This window comes from Scomber scombrus, chromosome 19 (assembly GCF_963691925.1).
Source record: "Scomber scombrus chromosome 19, fScoSco1.1, whole genome shotgun sequence".
In the NCBI taxonomy this organism is placed as follows: domain Eukaryota; kingdom Metazoa; phylum Chordata; class Actinopteri; order Scombriformes; family Scombridae; genus Scomber; species Scomber scombrus.
Genome location: NC_084988.1, coordinates 9,409,074 through 9,432,926, shown reverse-complemented (window position 1 = coordinate 9,432,926; position 23,853 = coordinate 9,409,074). Strand labels below are relative to the sequence as shown.

Below are 23,853 nucleotides of genomic sequence, written 5' to 3'. Positions count from 1 at the left end.
CACACTGAATTTAGTGATTGAGTTAAAAAAAACTGACTCAGTATTTTAAGAGGGAAGTTGATGCTTTTTAGATACGAATCAATTGGAGCCAAGCCAAGTCAAGCTACTTGGCTTGTAAATGGCACATCAATAAGTCCTTTAAGTGGACTTATTTCATAAGCATGGTAAGAACAATTCCACTTGAAGGCACCATATAACAACTAGCCCCACATTCATGACGGACAAGGACCCTCCCCTCCCTCGCATGATTAACTCACAGAAGCACTTAGAACCACACTAGCGTCTACTCTACTATCAGACATACATCATTGCAGGGTGAGTAGAGCCTGTGGAGGTGGACATCTGGGGTTGTTATCAGCAAATATGTTGGAGCTGACAAAACTGGCAGCAGATTTCACATTATGTTTAAAATGTTAAAAATAAAACACCATTTTCCCCATTTGAGGTTTCAGGTGCCAAAACAAAGAGAATTAAAACTGCAAGCAGTGTCGAAGGGCCCTCGCACCCCCCCGTTTTCCCCCCAACTGTAACGCCGTACGTGCACGTCGGTGCGTGCGGCAGTCGCAGGGCTGTCAAAACTGGCATGTAGATGTCTTTGCTCCTGTGCCTTTAATTGAACATTGTGTGCAGCGGTTAATGTCTCCACTAGATGGCAAACTAAGACCAGAAATGAGTCTGGGTGACTTCTCAGCACAAAGGAATGTGGGTGAAGGGCCAAAAAAGCGTCAAGATTGAGCATTTTAGCCTGGATGGCCGACTTCCTGTTGGACTTAGGCTATGGGTCCAAGAGGCTTTTTAGTGTGTCTGGACATGATACATGTGTTCACCGAATTTCGTTTGTCTACGTCAATCTGAGTGGAGGGGCTTGATTTTTTAAATTTTCTAGGGGGCGCTATTAATCAATTTTTGCGTCGGCCATTTCCGCGCTCCTTAAAATATCAAAGTGTTCTCCGGATCGGACATGATTGCAAGTTTTGGTGAGTTTTGGGGCATGTTTAGGCTGTCAAAAAGGCGTACAACTATAATAATAATAAAAATTATCCAGATTGAACATTTTAGCCTGGATGGCCGACTTCCTGTTGGACTTAGGGTATGGGTCCAAGAGGCTTTTTTGTGCGTCTGGACATAATACATAGGCCTTGTCGATTTCATTTTTCTATGTCAATGTGGAAGGCGGGGCTTAAACTTTGAAATCTTCCAGGGGGCGCTGTGGAGTCATCTTCTCACTTAAAAATCCCAAACTTTGTCAGTAGTCAATATGTGTGACTGTTGACGTATGTGTACAATTTGGTGAGTGTAGGAGTTTGGAAAAATGTACAAAATGGATAAAGGCATTAGGGGGCGCTATTGAGCTGTTGTGCCACGCCCAGAGGCAGTTATGGTCTCAAATTAAAGTGCGCCTGAGTGTGAACCTATGTGGGCAATTTGGTGATTCTGTGAAGATGGGAAAGTCCTCTAAACGCAGAGGGAAAAACGGAAAATTGACGCAGGAAATGCACAATAACTCACTTCCTGTTAGAGCGAAAAATTTGAAAAAAATAATTTGAGGGTTTACCCATGAGTGCTATGAGACCTGTAAATTTCACGAAGATCAGACAAAGTTTGTGGTCACATGACCTGCTGTTAGGGGGCGCTATGGAGACCCCTTGCCACATCCACCCCCAATGATGTTGAAATTGAAACGGCGTCACCAGGTGTGACATTTTACGCAGTGCATGTATAAACATCCGACAATGTGTGGAGGAGTTATAAGGAGTTGTTTGTTTATACAAACAAACGACTGCCACGCCCACCTGGTATAACGTAGGAAAAATCTGTCGTCAAGTTTACATCATCAAGGTCTGAGGATGATACAGTTCCAATCTGAAGTCTGTGGAGTCAAAACTGCAGGAGGAGTGCGTTAAAGTACGAGGGCTGGAAATGGGGAAAATGGCGGCAAAAATGCACCTGTGATCCAAGATGGCCGACTTCCTGTTGGACTTAGGGTATGTGTCCAAGAGGCTTTTTTGTGCGTCTGGTCATGATATATATGAATCCTAAATTTCGTTCATGTACGTGCATGTAGAAGGCGGGGCTTCAACTTTTAATGCTCTAGGGGGCGCTGTAGAGTCATATTGCCACTTAAAAGGCTGCGGTTATACAAAAAAATAATATTTGTGAGTCCTGATGAGTGTGTCCAATTTGGTGAGTTTTAGAGCTTGTCAGTACATGCTAAGTGGGAAAAGGCATTAGGGGGCGCTACTGAGCTGTTGGGGCAAAATATTGGGCAAATGTGGTATCAGATGAAAGAGCTCATGATTTGAAACCTACGTGGCAGGTTTCATGATTCTGTGAACATCATAAAGTCCTCAAAGCGTTGTTCGAAAAATGAAAATCGGTGAACGCCACGCCGCGTGGGCGACTTCCTGTTTGGTAAAAAAATTCCACAAAATTAATTTTCCAATGATCCAATGAGACCTATGACATATGTAAATTTCATGCAGATCCGAGAAGATTTGTGGTCACATGACCCGACGTGTGGGGGCGCTAGCGAGTCCCCTTACTACGCTTGCGTCCAATCACGTTAAATTAAATAAATTTTCACCAGCTGCGACGTGTGTGCAGAATTTCATGAGTTTTCATGCATGTTCAGGCCACCAAAAATGCGATTCATTACACGGCATAAGAACGTGAAAAATAATGAATTATAATAATAAGAATCCTGGCAAAAGCAATAGGTCCCTCACTGACTTGTCAGTGCTCGGGCCCTAATAAAGAAGAGAGTTTGTGCGAGTAAAGACTCGGAAGATATCATCATCATCATATCATGAATTTTTGAGGATTGGTTGTGTTTTGTGAGCTTGAGTGTGTATACGGTGCTATTTTGGGTGTGTATACGGTGCTGTTTTAATACTGTGATAGAAGTAGCTTTAGTTAATGCGTTTGCTGATGCAGTCAGACAGATTGACAGGTGAACACACACACATTTAAATTAATCTCTGAACGCACCCCTGACCTTTAGTCCCTAGAGACCCCACTGTGCCCTCCCACCACCATGCTGCTCTTTTAATTTTCACCCATTAGCCGGTCACTGACTGGTCAGCTGTTTCTGTCATAATTTATTTATCTCTGTGTCTTTCTGTCATTTTATATCAACCTAAAACACCTTCTACTTTTAACCTTTTGTCTACTTTTTGTGCCTTTCCTACTATCATCACCACTGTCCGTCTTCTTCCTTTTTTATCTTCCTCCTTTCTTCTGTGTCTGTCAATCACAGCCAGATGTCAGATGTGGTTCCGGTTCTGCTAGTCTTTTTCTCTCTTTTTCTGTCTCCGTAAATCATTTTCCATCCCCCTCTTCTATTAATTTTCTTACCTTATAGTTAAAGTGTTAATATCTTGTTTTCTTTCACCCTTAATTCTCCTTTTTCTTTTTCAACCACATTCAGAAAATCACCTGCTCCTCTTTAGTCTGTATGAAAAAAATTACATTAGTAGTCAATAGGGCTGCAACTACAAATTATTTTCATTATCGTTCATTCTGTTACTCATTTAGTCTATAACATGTGGTGAAGAATGCCAAACACAATTCCTAAAGCCTTCCTAAAGCCCAAAAGTGTGATCCTTGAATTGCAAAAACCCAAATGATTTCAGTTTATTATCCCAAAGGACAAAGAAAGGAAAGAAAATCCCCAGAATGGAGGCAAATTAAAACTTATATGAATATAGTTACATATAGCTTATAACTTACTGTAGTAAATCATATATTCATGACTCAGTGAAAGACTGTTTGTGTGTGTTTTTGTGTAATAATGTTTATTGATGCTCATTCAAGGGTCATGAGTGACTGTGGATTGTGCACTTTGAATGTGTGTGTGTATGCTGACATTGATCGTCTGTTTGGGTCAAGGATTAATTCGTGTTTGTTGGGGTGTAAGTGCCTTTCAGAGAGAGGGGTCCTTCATCAGGGCGACGCCTCAATCAAATGGCAAGGCCATCCATGTGATCGCCGGAGCAGAAACAAGGCCTTTATCAGACACACACACACACACATACACACACATGCTGTTCAGGCTTCAGGGCTAAAGGCTCTGGGGAAGCTCACTTTTGTGTGTTCAGTAATGAAAGATTATTAGATGGTCAGGATTTTCTTCATTTGTCTTCTGGCTGCTGCTTCCCCCCAAAACCAACTCTCTCTGCATCTCTCTGCCTTAATGGCATTTATCATTTTGGCATGTTATTTGTTTGCATGAGATTTTGATTTTGATAATCATCCACCAAGAATGAGCTGCATTTTATGAACAACTAGTTCAATTTTGGCTGTTTCTAGCCTCAAATGTATCCAGAAGCTGATTATTTTGGACAGCTACCAAGTTTTTCCTGCTGGAAGAAGCGGTGCGTTCATCTAATCTGAAAAAACATGAAAAAAAACCTGAAAAAAAGAAAACCATCTATCATGTAAAGTGCTGCTTACTTGAAATGACACACTTGAGGTTAAACATCTGTAATTGCACCACTAATTAGTCCTTCATAACTTGCATGGAGAAATGGAGCGAATAGCATTTCTCAAGCAGGATGTTTTGGTACTCTTTCAGCCACTGTTGGCTAGAGAGCAGGGGTCTGAGATGTGAGTGGCCAAGGGTCATGTTTGAGGGTAAAGTGACAATGAGGTTTAATGGAGCTTGACGAAAAGGTGATGAAGGAACTGGAGGTCTGGGCATGCTTTCGGGTTTGGATTTCATTGAGAGAGACCTGTGTTTCTGCATTTCACCGTAGGTTTTTAGCAAAGCGCAGGAGTTTGTTGTCATGCATGGCCATTCCTGTCTGTCTGGGCTAGTAACAGAGGGGGGGATGGGAGGAGGACACAAAGAGGAGGAGGAGTGCAAGTACGAGTGTGGGTGGGTGTAGGTTGCAATGCTGGCAGGTCATTCATAACCCTCTGTCTCCCTTCCCTGCTGTATTGGCCCCAGAGAGTGCATGGCACAGGTAAAGTACATCGATCTGGAACTAGAAATTAATTAGATACTGACTTATGGGAAAAATGGAGAAGATAAGGAGAAAAAGTATTTATATTTATATTCCAAAACTGTGCTTCAGGGCTAGGGCTAGAAGTTAATTAATAGAGATCCGAGTGAGGTCAGAGGTCGTTTTATTAGTTAACAGACTATGTTGTGAAGTGAACTGAGAGCAGAGAGCCTGAGGATAGGGAGGTCAGCAGGTCAAACTACAGCATCACCACCATTATAATGGCTCAGTGTGCTGGAATCTGACAGGCAGACGAGCTGGATTTAGGGACGAGACAGTCTGAGTGACTGCGGAGAAGGAGAGAGAAGATCTAGAGGAGCGATGAGGTGGCTATATATAGAGAGTTGCTGAGGAGAGAACAACAGAGAGAATGAGAGAGAGAGGTAGCGACAGAGGCTCTTGAATTTTTCAGTTGTCAGAGTGATTCTACATGTATGAGGCCTGTTCCTGCAAAGATTGGAGTGAATTAGCATTAAATGTAACATGCAGTGAATTGCATATCTTGGACTTTTATGTCCTAACTGAGGCATTTTCACGTGAAGCTTATAACAAGATAAAGTAAAATGTTAAAACATCAAGGATCACTAGTCAAATAAAAACACAAAAAAACTCATCAGTGACCCTTTTCTGGATCAGGTTTTTCTTTCTGTTTTTGAGACTGTAGGTGTTACTGCCTGAATCATTCTGTGGAGGAGGTGGAGATGAGCTCACCACGCTGTCTGAGAATCTCTGTGTCAGTGTTTGCATATAGTATGTGCGCCAGAGAGCACTTCAGTTTAAGTGACTGTGAAACTACCTAAAATTACAACATATCTTTGTATCTTTATGTTCCAGAGTATACACAATATACAAAACCCAATAATTTTTTCCACAAGACCTTTTGTTTAAATACAGCAAACTTGGGACTTGTTGTAATTTTCTTAATTTACTGGGTGGATATGGTCACTGCAGGCCATGCAAGGCAGGTCAAATTGCTGCAGAACAGACGACAGCATGTAATCCGTGGGCACAATTTACAAATCTGTTCGCACAAACCACATGTAGCACTCCTGTTGGCATGATTGACAATTTTTTGACCCTCTTCCCTGACGGTTGAGAAACAATGATTGGTCGGGGTCAAACTTGTAGTTTTTCCAGTCTGTTGACCATGACAGGAATTTATGGCAGTATAATTGACATGGTGACCATCATGAAAGACATCATTATTGTTACATTGCTGCCTTGTTTCATTTAATACACTCAGGGTTTTGCAGCTACAGTCTTGCTTGGTCTGGTATGACTAGTGACTTGTAGAGGTTACTGCTGTGTTATAGGCATTGAGTGAGTTCATTAACTTTTTGACTCTTGTCGAGTGAAGATATCTATTTGTGAGGGAAGATCATTTTCTCAGGTGAAGTTAAAGCATGTTAAAGGACATTGGAGTCAAAGTAAGGCTATAGTTTAAGGAGTATAGTCAATGATAAGTCCTCCAAGAATCAAAGTACAATAATGATTCATTTCTGCCTGTGCCACTGGTGAAAAGGTTTGACTAGAGTTTGTGTTTTGCGAAAGCACTGAGACACTCTAGCCCCCTAAGCCTCACCTTGAGCTACCCAACTGTGTATAAATATAGTGTACTGTATGTGTGCGCGAAAGATTTCTGCCTAGTTAACTTCATAGCCTGGGGCACGACTGGTTTTTCCTTCCCGATCAGTGTGTATGTGTGTCAGATTGAGTGCAAGAAAAAAACTAAACGAGAGAGCAAGAGAGAGAGAGGAGGAGAGGAAGCAAAAATAGGTTGTCAGGGAATGCTTAGGGGTGTGAGACCATCTGTTGCTAAAACAATTCAGTTCTACCCCTCCTTTGTTGTTCGGTTCATTCAGATGCATACATCTGGTGTCTTTTTCAGGGCTCAAACCCCTCATCATCTCAACCTTTACACTTACTGTAGGTGTTTATGTCAGGAAACAAGATCATTCATACATTATCAGTATTTTCTGAATGAGTCACCAGAATATGCACTTCTCAGATACAATAAAATCAACATATTTGTCACTGTATTGTATTTGGACTTCAAACAATATTTTCACTATTTTTAATCAATTGATTGACTGTAAAATGCCAGAAAATAGTGATGAAATCACTTTCCTAAAGCCCATGATGACTTATTTAGTCAGAACAACATTTAAACCCCCAACATATTCAATTTAAAATGACAACAATTTAGAGGCTTAAAATTGGGAATGTTTATTTGACCGAAATCAGTAATCTATCATAAAAAAAGTTTATGATTGACTAATGGATTAATTGAATAATTGTTAACTTTATAAAATCTGCACAATGTAATCGAAGGCCAGCATTGACAGCCTTCATTTTGTGCAAAAATGTAATTACTGTAAAATTACTGTAATTTTAGTGCCAAATTCCCTCTTTTTGTTACAATCTTTCCACTACAGCTGAACAGGCGAAATACTATCTGTCCAGACACTGAGAGGGAATTTTTTATTTACCTTATAGACCTTATTTTATTTTAAGGTCTGTAACTGTGGATGATATCCACTTTATTTGACTAACTCAGACTGATGAGGCTTCATATTATCTTCCGGTAAACTTTTTAATTTATTTTTGCTTAAAATGATGCCTGTGGATTTTGTCTTCCATCACTTAGATTGAAATGTCTCTCTTATCTGGCTGCTGATGTGTCTATATTATCTATATGTGTTTTGATAAATAGTTTTGGATTGGTCTTATTTGTTTTATTTCTTTTTTACATTTTTTTTTTTTTTTTTTTTTTTTACAGTACTTCAGTGGACATATTGACTGACTCTTCCTCCTCCTTCCCCTCTTCTTCCTCTCTTGTTTCCTTTTCTGTCTTCCACCACTGTACTGCTGTGCCCCCTCTTAAAAGTTTGAGGTCAAAAGTCAGTGACTGTGTGAAAGAGGTCTTTGTCTGTGTGGAAAGGTCTGGGAAGAGCACACTTCCTCTGACCCTGAGTCAACCATACACATGCACACACACACACACACACACACACACACACACACACACACACACACACACACACACACACACACACACACACACACACACACACACACACACACACACACACACACACACACACACACACAATTTCAAGCACTGTTGCTTCACATCCAGATGTCCAGATGTTCCTCTTTTTCTCTCATTAAACACATCTGTAACATCTGTCTGTTCACCCCTGCATACTTATCACTCAGACAGACTGGAATAAACGCGGTTACGTGTTGTTGCGGAAACAAACCTGACTTTCTTTGCTTACAAAGAGCACTATTTGTATTCTGAGATATACCAATGTAGAGAATAATCTAGTCTGTGAAGGGAAACTACACTTTACTTCACTTCATAGTGTTCTTTGCCTCCACCTCATTAGTTGCCTGTTGTATATTACAGGTTACCAAGAAAGAGTTTTATTCACTAAAAAGTTTCAATGATTAGCTTGCAACCTTGATGGTATTATCAAACAGACTTACAGTATTATGGTATACATATATAGTGATACAAGTATCAGTTTAGCAAACACACATAATGTATTTTAAGCTCTGTTGTGACATCCAAGTTATGCTTGCCTGCTCTACCCTCTTCACCAGAAGATTCATTACTTGATGTCATCAGACAGTAAATTTCCACCCAGGTTTCACTGCTTAACCTCAGTCTTTTTGTGTGTTTGTGTGATCCAGGGGGCCCGTGTTTGGGTCAGGGAGAAGGAGCAGCTGGTTCCCGCCACTGTCAACTCCTGCGGAGATGGAACGCTTGTCGTCACAACTGATTATGGAAAGGTAAGGGCTGTACACACACACACACACACACACACACACACACACACACGCACACACACACACACACACACACACACACACACACACACACACACACACACACACACACACACACACACACACACACACACACACACAGACAAACTTATATCTGTCATGTTTGATCACGTTTTTATGTAGTTTGTTATCAAGTACTGCCAAGGAGGCCAAGATGACCCTTCAGTGCTATAATATATCAAACTGTTCACAGCAATCTTTTACACGTTTATTTTAATTATGTTTTGTACAACTGGACTGAACCAAGGAAATCAAGGAGATTACAGAGTGCTGTGTTTGGGTTGGGATATAATTTGTTATGACTGGGTAGATTCTTTATCACTGATGCTCCTTCATTGGATAAAGTTACATGTAGTTTGATGTAGTACAGGGTTACTCAAATACAAATTTTAGAGGTCTGCTTTCCACATTCCTTCTTTATCAAAGTCTGTCAGTCAAAGTTAGTAAAGATTCATTAGATAATATTTCAGTACAAAAATGCCAGAGCTACTGTGTGTACATGAATTGCTGTATTAATGAGAGAGGTGACACCTGTGTTGTCCTTAAATATGGAGATAAAAAGGTTTGATAGCAGACTGCTGTGTTTTTGGGACAGTTTTGTATTGTATTGGTGTTATCAGTTCCCACCCAGTTCATTACAAACAATGTTTCATTGCAAATCAGACACATACAGTATACAGTAGTTCTTGTGTTTCTCATGAATGCATTTCTCAGTCCACTCATCCATAAATGCACAGTTTTCATGGTTTGAACAAGTCATTTTATTCTTTTATCCAGAGCTCCAATGTATGGCAACAACTTTGATATCTGAGGCGTGTAGTAGGCGGCTAAATGAGGACAGGTGAGGTGACATAGCAATGTGTCACACATAAGTGGTGAGGGTCAAGTTATGGTGAAATTCCAGTATTGTAGTCAGGATTAAATTGTTTTTTGGTCCGAATCTGGACCAGAGTTCATTTATTGAGTATATAGAGCATTGAGCTTTCAGTTTAGCTCCGGTTTAGGACAACACTATGTTTATATTTTGATTAATACAACATATTGTCTTAGAAATGAGGAAATGGTTCTGATAGTTTTGGTAGTTTTGGTACAATTTATTTGTGATGGATCTGTATGGCTGTGGTTAACCTGTAGTGTAGTGTTAAATGTTTACTTGCATGATGAAAGCAAACTATTGTATTTGGATAAAGCTCCAAGGTAATGTCTTAATAATACCAGATAATACTTTTATTGGGATAAAAAAGGTTTACCAGTGAAAGAAAAGTTTCTGTTTATGAAAGATGATGGGCCAAACTTTAAAACCCCTCAGAAAATAATACATTTTTAATGTGAAGTGGGCTGCTTATTTAATGAACTATCTAAACAGTACAGAAACAACAAAACAAAACAAAACAAAAAACATATTCCATTAGTTTTAACAGAGTAGTTGAGATAAACAGCATCATCATTTAAATTCTGCTGAGTAAAATCTGCAGCAGTGCCATGTAATATGTTGTCTTTGCATTAGTTTGGGAAAAAAGGTCAGTGTGAAGGTGAGGCAGCTGTGCAGGTTCATCCTCTCCTGTGAAAATCAATAGAAACTTCTGCTCATGATGCTCCACTTTCCTGCCCCAGTTCCTTCCTCCTCCTCCTCTTCTTCCTCCTCATACATATGCAAAAAGCATCTCTGACACACATTCAGCCTCCAGAGGAGAGCTGGAATAGGTGGAGAGCATTATGGGAGCACATGCTTGTTTCAGGATGTCAGAGTTGCCTGTAGTCGTTGTAAATGGCAAATCCGGGTTGCTGCCCCAACGCTAACCCTTTAACACCAATCCCCCTGCCAAATTAATGGAATTGAATGTTTAAATCTCATTATGAGTGTGTGTGTGTGTGTGTGTGCATGCCCATCTAATCTGTATCAGAGGAAGGACACGCACACGTTGCTCTTTGGATTTAATGTTTTTTTGATGCCCGATGTGTTTAGCACACATGTACACACACACACACACACACACACACACACACACACACACACACACACACACACACATGCGCTCCAGTTGGCAGCGTTTAGATGGAGCTAATAATAGACTTGGTTCTCTGGCCCTAATTCAAGAGTCTCAATCCTCCCTTTATATCCCTAAAGAACATCCACATGTACACTCTCTTTCACATTCACTCTCACAGACTCTCAGATGTACAATGAGTTTGTGTTTCATGGCCTTTAAGACATGAAGTGGCCTCATGCTACTCTAAAAGCATAGTCTTTTGAAGAAGCTGCATCAGTATTTCTGTTCGGGGACCCAACAGTGACAGACAGGCATTTCCCAAAATAGTGGATTGGTTATAGGAGCAGGCATTCTCTTTGCTCTGGATTATGAAAGTCCCTAACCTCCCCTACCCCCATCCAGCTCTCCCTGCCTCTCTCTTCCCTTCCCTCTCTGCTAGCTGTTGGTGTTTAAATGTTAGCTCTGTAGGAGGTGGTGAATATTTGATAGAAAATCAGCGGGACGGGGGGCTTTTCCCTGTTAGAACACCATCTGACCCATGCGAACAGTCCCCTGCTCCCATCGCTTCCTGTTACTCCCCTGATCTTGGTCATAAATGCATTTTTGATTCCACTGAGCAGAGAGAGTTCAGTAAATCCCAGGAGCATTTTTAATAGCTGAAAGAACAAAACAGTTTAAAAAGTGACGAAAATATCGATGCCAACATGGCGGGTAGAACATGCAAACACATGCAAAATTTAACAGCATTTGGCTATTTTTGTGAAGTTTTACTTTTCCTCTACCCTTTTCTCTCCTTCATACTCTCGTCCCTGCTGCTCCACTCGCTCTGGTTCTGTAATCTACAGTACAAACCCTGACCCAGTTCACCACATTACCAATTCTGGGTTACAAATGCTGCGGCTGCAAACCTACCAGCCTTAATGTCAAATCAGCACAGCTCACAACTACCAGGGGTATATGCAACCTTTTACATCATTCATAGTCGTTTTTACTCAGCTTTTTCAACAGAAAGTTTTCATTTAAATATAAATATTCATTATGCAGGTACAAAATCATTTATTGAAATTGAAATTAAGATGTTTGGTGTATGGTACACAATCACCAAAATGTAGCCCTTCCCAGTCACTCCCACTCAATATACTAATATAAACGTTTCTATGCATTTGTGTAAACATTGTCACAGCTCTTCTTAGTAAGATTTTTTTCTTTTTAATATCTTAAAATTAATATAAAGTAGTGTATATATTTTGTACGTATAGGATAGTTGCTTGATGAACTGATGTAGAGCTGTTAGTTGAGTTAACAGTTAGTTGAGTGAATCAATCAGTCGATCAGAAAATTAATTGCCAATCATTCGGAATAATCCAATATCCGTTTGGAGCCATTTTAGTGCCAAAATGCTCTGGTTCCAGCTTCTTAAATAAGAATATTTAATATAATAATAATAATAATAATAATAATAATAATAATAATAATAATAATAATAATTATAATAATAATTATTATAATTATATATATATATAATAAATAATAATACAAATATATATATATATATTTTTAAAATGTATTTTTAAGACCAAATGACTGATAGATTAATCAAGAAAAACAAGTGAAAGCCATTGATAGTGAAAGTAAATCTTTAGTCTCCCTAAACTCATGTCAGTACTCATCCTACAATACAAACTGGAAAGCCTTTGTCAGCATTTACCATCATCATAGTAGAGAGGTCTGGTGTGTGTGGTTTATTTGATGGATGGGAGGCATTGTTATATCAATAAGTGACTCCTCTGTCTGTGATCCATCTGTCCATTTTAAACCACTTAAAGTGGTTGCAGTGCAATCATAGTAGGCAAATGTAGCCCAGCACTTATCCCAATTTCTTCCCAGGCTAAATAGACTGGTTGTCCCACCACTGGATCTGCATTGTAGTCTGCACTCAAGGGGACATGCCCATGATATCATTCATCATTCATCAATCATCAGTGACTACTCCCAACTCATGAACATAAGTGAGGGTTTGAGAGGGGTTTGACTGGTAACACGAGAGTAAAGCCAATCTCCTTGGATTGATAAAACCTTAGATATTACAGCATTATCCAAGGTTTTACCTTTTCCTTTGAAGTATCAATTGAGTAGAGCTTTACAGCGTATAGAATATGATTAGATTAGATCAGATTAGATGAAACTTTAATGAACCTGCAGTGAAACTGGGTCAGCAAAGAACTGGCATATAGATAGATATAACAAATAGAGCAAATAGATAGTATTGAAGATATTACACCACCTGTATGTCTACACACACACACACACACACACACACACACACACACACACACACACACACACACACACACACACACACACACTAGACATGTACGTATACACACACACACACACACACAGGTTACAATGAGTTATGGACACTGTGTTATGTGACCTGGATTTCAATAGCTAGCGTGAAAGCTGCAGTGAGAGCTCACGCGAGGACAGCACATGCTGCAGGGATGCCTTACTCTTTGTGCACACAAAATGACTGCAAGTACATAGGCGCACACACTCTCTCAAATGCAACTAATGAAATGTGCAGAAATGACTTTTGTTTGATTTTGCACTGACACTGCTGTGTGATTTCCTGACCCACATTCCTCCTCTCAGTTTCATTTTTCTAACTTGAGTGACTCCCATAGTTAGTTAACACATAAACACAAATTTGCAAAAACACATACATTTGTGTGTCTCTTGCTTTCTTTCTATCTGTATCTCACCTTCGCTGTCTCTCTGCAACGTCCCTTATCTGTGAAGAAGTGAGGCAGCTTTCCCCCTTGGGGTGGGATGAGTGTGGGTTGCCAAATTTTAAAGGATGACAATATATGAAATGTGTTATCCACTGTGGCACTGTGGGAAAGAGAAGGTATAAATAGTGTTAAAGCTTGTTGTAAACCACTTTTCCTCAGTTGAAAACTCACCAGTGCTCTGTGGTAAAAGAGGAACTCAAAGCTCTTTTCACTGATGCCCGGTTTGGGGTTAAAATGTTGGCAAATTTAAATAGATTAAAGCTGCAAAGATTAGTCGATTAATAGACAATTCGATTGACAAAAAATTCAACTTTTTTTTTTTGCCATCATGTATTTATCGTACAAATAAAGAGATACAGAACACAACACAAAATCAAACAGATTTAAAGAGACCTCGTACGAGAAAACTTGACCATGGCAATGGTATACAGATCTACATTTTTTGACATTTTAAAGCCCAAACAAGTGATCAATCAAGAGATAAATTAAACAGATTAATATATAATGAAAATAATCATTAGTTCCTAAAAATGTAATTATTAAATAAAATTACATTATTTTAATCTTTATTGGACAGCTATATAGAAGATAAGCAGACAGGAAACAAGGGAAGAGGGAATGGCATGACATACAAGAATCCCAAGCTGGAATCAAACTCACGCTGTAATTATGTGGTATGTGCTGTAACCATTCAGCAACCAGGGCACTCCCATTATTTCCATTTAAATTATCCAGAAAAGATGTGAGATGTCAGTTTTTATATATCTTAAATGCATATTATATTCTTGAAGCCTATGGCAAGTCATCTATGCATAAGAGCACTTTGGTTTTAAGATAAAGTGACTTGTTGACCCTGGTGGCCTATAGCTGCCCGGGTTAGAGTACACAAAATATCACCTCAATGTTACCCAATCCTAATCTGACACGTGATGGACTGCCAGACCTGATCAACTGTAGGAGATGCAGGTGCTGTGTGATACTGTATCTTCTACTGGCGAATATAGGTTTACAGACTATTTAGGTCACTGTGCCCAGAGCTCTCTCTCTCTCTCTCTCTCTCTCTCTCTCTCTCTCTCTCTCTCTCTCTCTCTCTCTCTCTCTCTCTCTCTCTCTATCGCTCTCATTCTCTCCATCTTTATCTCTCTCGCCTCCTCTCCTCATTCTGGCTGCAGCTAATATGTGAAGTCAGATGAGGAGGCTTGTCTCCTCTGGCTCTCCTCCTGAATCATGCAAAGCAGATTCAGACATCAGAGAGCTTTACAGGAAGACCACTGAATGCACTGTATGTGTGTGTTAAACGGTTTTGGACATGAACATATCAGGTGTGGAGTGCAGCAGTTTTTCTTGAATAGAGAGGTAACAGAAAGTGATAAAAAGTAAGAGAAAGGCCTGTATTAAAGTCAATATATATTCTCAACAAATCCCATGAAAAGGCCACATTTTAGTAACAAGTATTCCCTGTGTAGCCAAAGCATGATTTACTTATTTTTCTGTGCCAAAGGCCTCAATTGCTGTCCATTAGTTTGTTTTAATTTGATTACATGCACCAGTTTGCTGCTATTAATATAACTAATACAGCAAATGTGTATTAATCTGCTGCTGAAAATGTATTCCTGTTTGAGTAATATTTCTTAAAAACTACAGTGCCCAGGTTATTTAGCAGATTGCTTAGCCTTAGCATTTAAAGATTTTCAGTAGGAAGAAACATGTTTGGGGCTGAGAGAGAGAAAGTATTCAGATATGTTATGACACATTATTGGTTTTGGTCTTTTCATGAGATTTGTTAACCATAAGAAAAATAAAGAATGATGCCAGTTTTATCCTTTAAGTGTCTCCCACACTTTAGTGAGGGATGTACAGCTAAAGACAAATCAGAGTTGGTTAACCGTGCTCTGCCTCTAAATTACTCTCATTCTGTCTTCTCCTCTCTCTGTTTTTTCGCTCACTAATTCCATGTATATTTCTTCTGTTCCTCTTTCCAATAATGAATTATTGAATATGAAGTATCCCAGTTTAGACTCTCTGGGTAGTCAAACTTTTTGTGTGTGTGCTGCACAAACAGTACAGTTTGTGTGTGTTAATGCACAGATTGTGTGTTAAAACCCACCAGAGGGCAATGGAAGGAGAGGACGTTTGCCAAAACCTTTTTTTTTTCTTTTGTATTTCCACTTCAGCTGCATTTCACTTTCACTGACACACTTCCCCCACATCGTAGCATCTTTTATTCCTAGATCATTTGCATATGGGTTGTCCTGAGTGTTATTTTTTCATGAACATCTTTTTTTTTAAAATTCTGTTTAAGGCTTTTGTATATTTTACTGTAAAGCAGCTTTGGCTTTAGAAAACATTGTAAAACCCAGAATTGTAATCAAGCCCAGTCTTTAATCTTACAGTTAAAATATCCAGGGCTTTTTCTGAGAGTCCATCATTGTAGATAGACCTTCTATTACAGTAAGGCATTTCACAAATTGTTTACTGGTAATACAGAGTGCTATTCAGCCTGTTGTATAATGTCTTCTGTTGTTTTGAAGGAGGTTTGATGTGAGCACAGTTATCCTTGACAGAGTATACATTTATACAGTGTACATTACAAACTGTGGGTGTGGAGTTTGAAAGATTTGGGCATGCACTACATATTAAAGTCATATTAAAGGAGAGGCTTTTGAGTTGCATTTTTTGGAAGTGTAGTGTGTTTCTCATTCTTTAAAGGCACAAAACATCCTTGTATAAACAAATCTACTTGGCAATAAACCTGATTCAGATTCAGAATTGTTACATATCTTAACAATATTGCATATGAAGGTATCTAATGTAAACATGAATACTGTACATTGACTTATACAGCTTTTACAGCTGGATTTTATTTTTCTTAGTTTACATTTATTTTTATTTTAAATTTATTTTTTTATTGATTTTAAAATTAATTTAAAAGGGACATTTATTGTACCAGATATATTTCCATCTGTTGTCCCTCGGGATAGGCCACCACTGATTGCTGATGTTAAAATAGTTACAAGAGTTACAAGTCACAAGATGCAAATATATTCATTAAGACCTTTTAGTTTTTTTTTAAGTATGTGATGATTCATATAGCACCACACTTTTTTTGGTAAATGCCTTTATAATTTACCCTGGATTGCAAAGGCACGCTTGAGTTCCTGATTGACTCTCCTTAAACCTTCTATTGCAGACAGGGATCTCAGATAGAGCCATTTAGGCATTACCGATGTCTGTGTGAGTTTATGCACACAGGGATCCGTGTACATTAGATAGACAGGGAGATAGATCAGAGGGACTTTCAGGAGAAACAAAACCCCCACAGGGATACAGTATGGAGGTTGCAGGCAACAGCAAATAAAGAGTAGAAGAGTAGAAGAAAGTAGGGGGAAAAAACAAGGTTGAAATGTGGGGTATGCAATGCCTGGCAGGCTGGAGCAAGAGGGGTAAAATTAATGGAGAGTTGGATGATGTGAGGGAGGATGAGATTGAGAGAACAGAGAGAGGAGAGAAGCAATGACAGTGAGGGGGAAGGGATAAAAGAGGAGTGACATACAAAGGGAAAGAAAGATGAGAGAGACCGACAAGTGATGTTTGAGACATGAGGGCTTTTAAAATTCAGAAAGAGAGAGAAAAAAAATTAGACATGAGAGTGACTTGGAGAGAGATTTAATGGAAGAGGGAAGTGAAAAAAGGGAGAAAGAGAGAAAAGCTTAATCTAAATCTAATTGACCTGGATATATAGAGAGTTTCTGTCTCTCACAGTGTTTTACAGTCGAGCAGCAATACAGTCAGTATGTATGTGTTCAGCTGTTCAAGCCATTACTCTCAGGCATGTTAATGCATCTAATCAGTCAGACATGCGTGTCTCACGTGCACAACAGACACTGAAAAACACATCACCATACAAATGTTTACACACACCTAAAAGTTGGCAGTGACCTCCACTCAGCGTTCAAGTGTGAGAGCAGCATGAAAGGTGAATTCATTAAGGAAATAAAAGGTGTGAAGCAAACCTGCAATAACAGATTTTTTACAGAACAGAAAACAAGCTGTAAACACAACACTGACACACTGTATCAGTAAGAAGTTGTTTATTTACACCAGCAGCATTCCTTTGTAGTTGTGTTTCTAAGCATGTATGTCAAGTATTCACTCCTGATCTCTTGATGGAAATATCTGGCTCTAGTTTCCAGCTAGTTTCTAACTTTGCATCTGCTGTTTGGTGCTGTTCAGGTAGTGTACACCGGGTTTTAAGAGCCTTTTTTCACCTGCCTACACCACCTAGAAATGATGCTGAGGGCTGTGAGTTTTGGGGAGTAAAACCAAAACAATTAGCTGAAAGATGCTAAAAGATTGGACAGAGTTGAGGGAAATTGTTCTTGTTAACATAACATTTTGATTATAGCTGTTTAGAAATCTGGTGTTTTTATGAACACTGAGAAAAGTATTGCAAGTGAAGGAAGGTTAATTATACTCATTTGAGCCCAAAAAATAATGGATTTGTTTTGCCAATACAGAACACACAATATAGAATAAAACAAATTTGATAGTGATATATCAACTAATATTTATTTTTCTGTTTACATCAATAGATAACATTAACAAATATATTTAGCATGGATTTTTAATGTTTGTAAGTAGAGAATGATAAAGACTGATGAGACGACAGAAAATACAAAAGTAAACAGGAAATGTGTAACGATAAAATTTGCTGGAAATTAGATTATTATAAATAATTGAATTGAAGTTAAATTAAGAAAAAATATAAGTTAAGTAAGTTTACCTATAATATATTCTTACAATTTCTTTTGCTATTGTTGCCAACATACGGGACACTGGCTGTAATATATTCATGTATATAGTCATAACTGTGCAGGGACAACAACATGTCGGTGTCTTGACTGAGTACCACAGGTTTAAAGGCGAAGGAGAAAGAGTCAAGTGGACGGGGTCACAGTGAAGGTGGTGAGCTCTTAGTTATAGTGAGCCATTCATAAATTATTTTCTCTAATGGAGGATGATGGCTAATTGGGTCATTTCATCACAGCTGAGTGATAGGGGGAAAGGTTAGTGAATTAATTGGTCACACTCTCATCAGTAGTTACCAACAGAGAGTGCTTGAGACATGCACCCATTAACAAGTGCACAATGGTGAACGAAGTATTCAGATCCTTTACTGAAGTAAAAGTACCAATACAGAAAAGTAAAGATTAAAAGTCATGTGTGAAAAATTCTACTTAAGTAAAAACATTAGCACCAAAAATGTACTTAAAGTGTTGCAGTAAAAGACTGATATGACATCATTACATCATTAATATTGAAGCTTCGAGTTTTATTGACATGAAACTATGTGAGAAGTTTAGAGGGAAAAGTCACTATTTGGTGGCGCTGTTAACAACTCATAGACATGTGAATATGAAATGTTACCATGGCAACCACTGGTTCCATATTTAACAATGCGTTGTATTTAAAAAGCTTGTTATATTGTCCATTGTGTATTGTAGTGGAAGTATAAAGTAGCACAAAATGTAAATACTCAAGTAGGGTTAGGGTTAAGGTTAGAAAAACTTGAGTCAATGTACTTAGTAAATTTACACCAGTGCAAATACGAGAGATGAAACAGCGAAAGAAGAATGTACAAACTACAGCGTATAGCACACAGGTTTCCATTTGTTGGCCACAAACAACAGTTTACTTGCAGACATTTGGCAAACGATCATACAACTGTGAGTTTGTTCGCCCTGAAAGAGCCGTCTGCACTCAACAACAACAACTGTGCAGCAGAAGACAGCGTTACTGGAGTGAAATAGATTTATTTAAGAACAGGATGTCTGAACGCCTACAGCGCACCCCTCTGCCACTCTCAACAGACCTCCAACACATCTGTTACAGCAACACACACACATACAAACAACACAGGGTGGAGGCTGGCTGTGAGACTGAGCTGACATATATCAGCCCAGTATTTTTAAAGGCCGTGGTTTCTATTCTTAGACTAGTTTATTTCGCTGGAATGAATGAACAACCTTTGTGCTGAATCCTTCCAGTGCGTACTGTATGCAAAATACAAAGGGATCATGTACCAGCATGTGTGTACCTGACCTGAATACACACCGTGCTGGGTTCACCTGTCAGTTCTTGGCAGATCACAGCGTTGACACTCTCTCCTCTTCTCTGCTTCTGTCCACACTCTATTCTTTCTCTCCTCCTTTTTTTTCTCCTTCTTCTTCTTCCTCTTCCCCTCCTACACCCGGGTTCCCCACCCGAATTGTCCCACTACTCTCCAGTTGCCATGGCAATCGATGACATAGATGAGATCATGGGTTGTGGATGGGGCAGCAAAATGCTCCATATACTCTCCATGTGGATTTTCGTCATGTTGCATCACAATTAGTCTGTTCATGCTAAATATGGCAAGACCTTGCAATGTTGGCACCTTTTTTCATCTGGTGTGAACTCATTTACATGCATCTCCTGCTTACTCTGAACATGACACATTTATTACATCTCATATATCAGGCTTTACAGAAATCTATTGGAGGTATTGTGATGAAATGTATTTTGTCCTTCAGCAAGTACAATGTGAAGTAACACCAGTGGGATCCAACAATGTAATGCAATACAGGTTACAACATAATGTAGAGCCATATCAGAGCAATATTTGTGCCTCTCATTTATTGACATACATTCAAGTCACAGAGGTAAACATCAGATTCTTTAAAAAATAATCAACTGGTGATCTTTGAAAGACCCGGACGGTCGTTTCATTTTACAGAAACTGATGCTTGCTCCTGTAAACTGAATGCACAGTACACTACTGCATGAGATTCACAAACTGGGGCTTAGCAACACAATGCAACGAAACCTAACAAAGCAGTTTCAGTATGTATGATACATTAAAGGGAAAAATGTATTCTAAATCACCTAAATGCTTTTGAACAGCAGCCAGTATTTGCAATTTCTTTTACCATTTTGCTGTTGATGTGTTGACCAAAATGAAGTTTGATTGGAGAAATCTTGGTATAACGCTTAATAATGTAAATTGTAATATAGGTACTTCTTTTGCCTTTATTTGACAGTAGGTGGCATAGGTGCCATCAGGAAAGAGCGAGAGCCAGTGAGGATTGACTTGCAGCAAACGTTCACTTGTACTTATCTGTATCGATACATTTTGCACTGGTACACCATGTAAACTGGGAATAATTACACTGTCCATTGCAGGCTGTGATAAAAAGTGTCAGTTAGGTGTTGCGTCAGTAATTGACTGTTTCTGCCTCCATCTTTTCTTCTGCAAAGAACCACTGGGTGACAATGCCACAGTTTTACCAGTTTCTAACTTTTTTTAATACTATTTTGTGGGCTTTTTAGCCTTAATTGGACAATTGGTGGCAGAGAGGCTGATAGAAAACAAGTGAAGAGAGAAATGGGTTTGACATGCAACAAATGTCCCTTGACGGATTTGAACTGGGGATGTTGCTGTTTTTTGGAATGTGCTGTAGCCACTCAGCTACGAAGGCACTTGAGTTTGAACTTTTTAATCAGATGTAATCATTTTCAGTTCACATCCCATTACATTCCACATTTAATGAGACAGTTTAAAGAGATTAACAAGTATGACTGCAACAAGCTTAGGTGTTCGCTCAGTAATATTGGAAGTCATGGGAAAAGTAGATTTGTGGTTGTAATGGGCACACAAAAAAAGTGAATCAGACATCATTGTGAAGTAAGTAATGGAGATTTTGTGTCTTCTCATCTCCCAGGTGCTGTACTTGCCGCAGGCCGAGGTTACCAGGGAGCGGGTGTATGCTATGCACAAGTCCAGCATCGATGGGGTGGAAGACATGTCGTCACTGGCTGAATTGCACGAGGCCGCCATCATGCACAACCTGTACCAGCGCTACAAGAAGGATAGCATCTATGTAAGTGCAGTCGATAGACATGTGTTTATATGCGTGGGAGTGTGTCTGTATGTGGTGAAGCCTGAGTGTATATAATGTTTATGTCTTGATGCGCCCCCCTTCTCCTTTTCCCGTAATCTTTACATGCATGAAGCTTTTAGTAGGAAACACAAATCATCCTATCAGACCCATCTACTCTAAATGGAAAAGGTGGAGAGAAGAGAACGAGAGAGAGAGAAAAGCCAGAGTCTTATAAAATCAGAGTATTGCAGTAAATCAAACCAACTTTTAAAACAACAAACTAATTAAACTAATTCAAGTTTTTGAACATCTAAAACTGAAAAAGGTCTTCATCTCATCATACTTAAAATATTAAACTTTTGAGTCAAAATGTTAATGAAGTATGATTACTTCAGTGGTTTACCAACACAAATTAACTTGTTTGAGGAATTTTGTATGGACAAGTGTAATTTCTTAACTCATTCATTATTGTTTGATACACTAACTGTAGTTTTGTAGATATGACTGAAATGTAGGGTATAGCAGGTATAATGTTTACAGTGTTCACAATCTTAGCTTAGTGTGTTAGCCATAACCAACTAATCATTAATGTGATTACATCTCAACCTGAGGAGAACGTGAATGTCTGTACCAGATTTAATGGTAGTCTATCCAATAGTTATTGAGATATTTTCATTGGCCGAGCCATGCGTGCACATACTGTGTATAAATCTGATGCACTTCCCAGAATCATGATCTCAAATGATATGAATTGCTGGATTACAAACAGATATCAAGCACATATCAAACGAGTTGGGTTTGATCACGTTAACGGTGAGTCGAAAGTCAGACATTCTGCACATCTGGAAACCTCAAAGATTACCAAACAACACAGACAAATAACAGACTTCCTGGGTGTGACCTAATCTAGATGATGAAATATTGTCCATACACGGATTTCCCTTAAGCTGATCATAAAAAATGTACTCTGTGGGTCAGCTTTCTGTGTCACTGTGTGTGTGTTTGTGTGTGTGTGTTCATGCACTGATGTGTATATGTGTCCTCCTGCACAGTTTTATGCACATGCAGGACACAAAATGCACAGAGAAGGTAATATGACAATATGGAAGTCATGCTGACCTGAAGCTTTTTCCGTTATTAGTTCAGAAGCATGAATAACAAGGTGACTGCTACAGCACAAATAATTCAAAGGGAAATCTAGCCTCTCTCCTCCATCATATCACTAACTTGACCTCAGCTTTCTAATAAAAATCTGGTGATTTGACGCTCATCACTCACACTGTCATGTTCCCACCCCGCTGTGCTATCTTATCCTCCAATCCAGATTAATATCAACACAAGGCTGCTTTGATAATTTACATATATGCTGTGTATGAATTAGTGCTTGTAGGGATACAGTGGTTCATGTAAGCTTGCATATGTGTGTCAGTGCATTTATGTCAGTATTTGAGCGAAAGAGAAATGGAAAAATGAAAAGACAACAACGAACCCCACGAACTGAAAAATTAAAAAGACTGAATCTGAATCTTCTTGGCTGTTTTCAGACTAATATCGGCAGCATCCTGGCAGCTGTCAACCCCTACAAACAGATCTCAGGCATGTATGACCCAGAGCGGGTGGACCTTTACTCTAAGCACCACCTTGGGGAGCTCCCACCGCACATCTATGCCATAGCCAATGAATGCTATCGCTGCATCTGGAAACGCCACGACAGCCAGTGTGTCCTCATCAGGTGAGTTTTCACCTTCTGAACAAGGCATCAGCTTGAATTCTTCTGACTAACTGATGGAAACCAAAGACACAGTGAATGTTAAATTAAAAACAAAGTCCAAATTCATATGTGAAACTACAGTTCAGTGTCCAGAGTCATACTTCTGTCTCCTCTCTCACAGTCGTTGGTTGTGGTAAGAGTGTTAGGATCAACATATGAAACTGTGCTTGCATGAAGCTCAATGGAAGTTACAGGTAGCTTACCAACATATCCACAGCAAATTTCAGGGATATTTGAAAAATAGTGGTCAGAGTAAATAAGAAAAGAAAATCACTCTCATCATGAATATCAGAGCACTTGAATATATTGACTATATTGTCTTTTGTTTGGACTGGTTTGTGCTTGAAGTCAATACACGAGCAAACAGAGAATGACAGCTTTTAAACCTAATGAAAATCAAGGTTAAGATTGAAGGAAGTAGACATATTGATTTTTGTGGATGATTAAGAGGAGAGACAGAGCATATATCAGGTTCAAAGGTTCACTCAAACCAAATTATATATTATATATTTTTCGCTG

The 23,853-nt window shown here is 39.0% G+C and overlaps 1 protein-coding gene across 1 annotated transcript in view; it reads left to right on the top strand.

The window, feature by feature from the left end:
- myo10l1 (myosin X, like 1) overlaps window positions 1-23,853 on the top strand; it is a 59,498-nt gene that overhangs the window by 17,180 nt on the left and 18,465 nt on the right. The window contains exons 2-4 of the mRNA XM_062440851.1: window positions 8,703-8,801; window positions 21,405-21,563; window positions 23,108-23,295. Coding sequence (XP_062296835.1) covers window positions 8,703-8,801; window positions 21,405-21,563; window positions 23,108-23,295 — 446 coding nt within the window. The remainder of the gene's footprint in view (window positions 1-8,702; window positions 8,802-21,404; window positions 21,564-23,107; window positions 23,296-23,853) is intronic.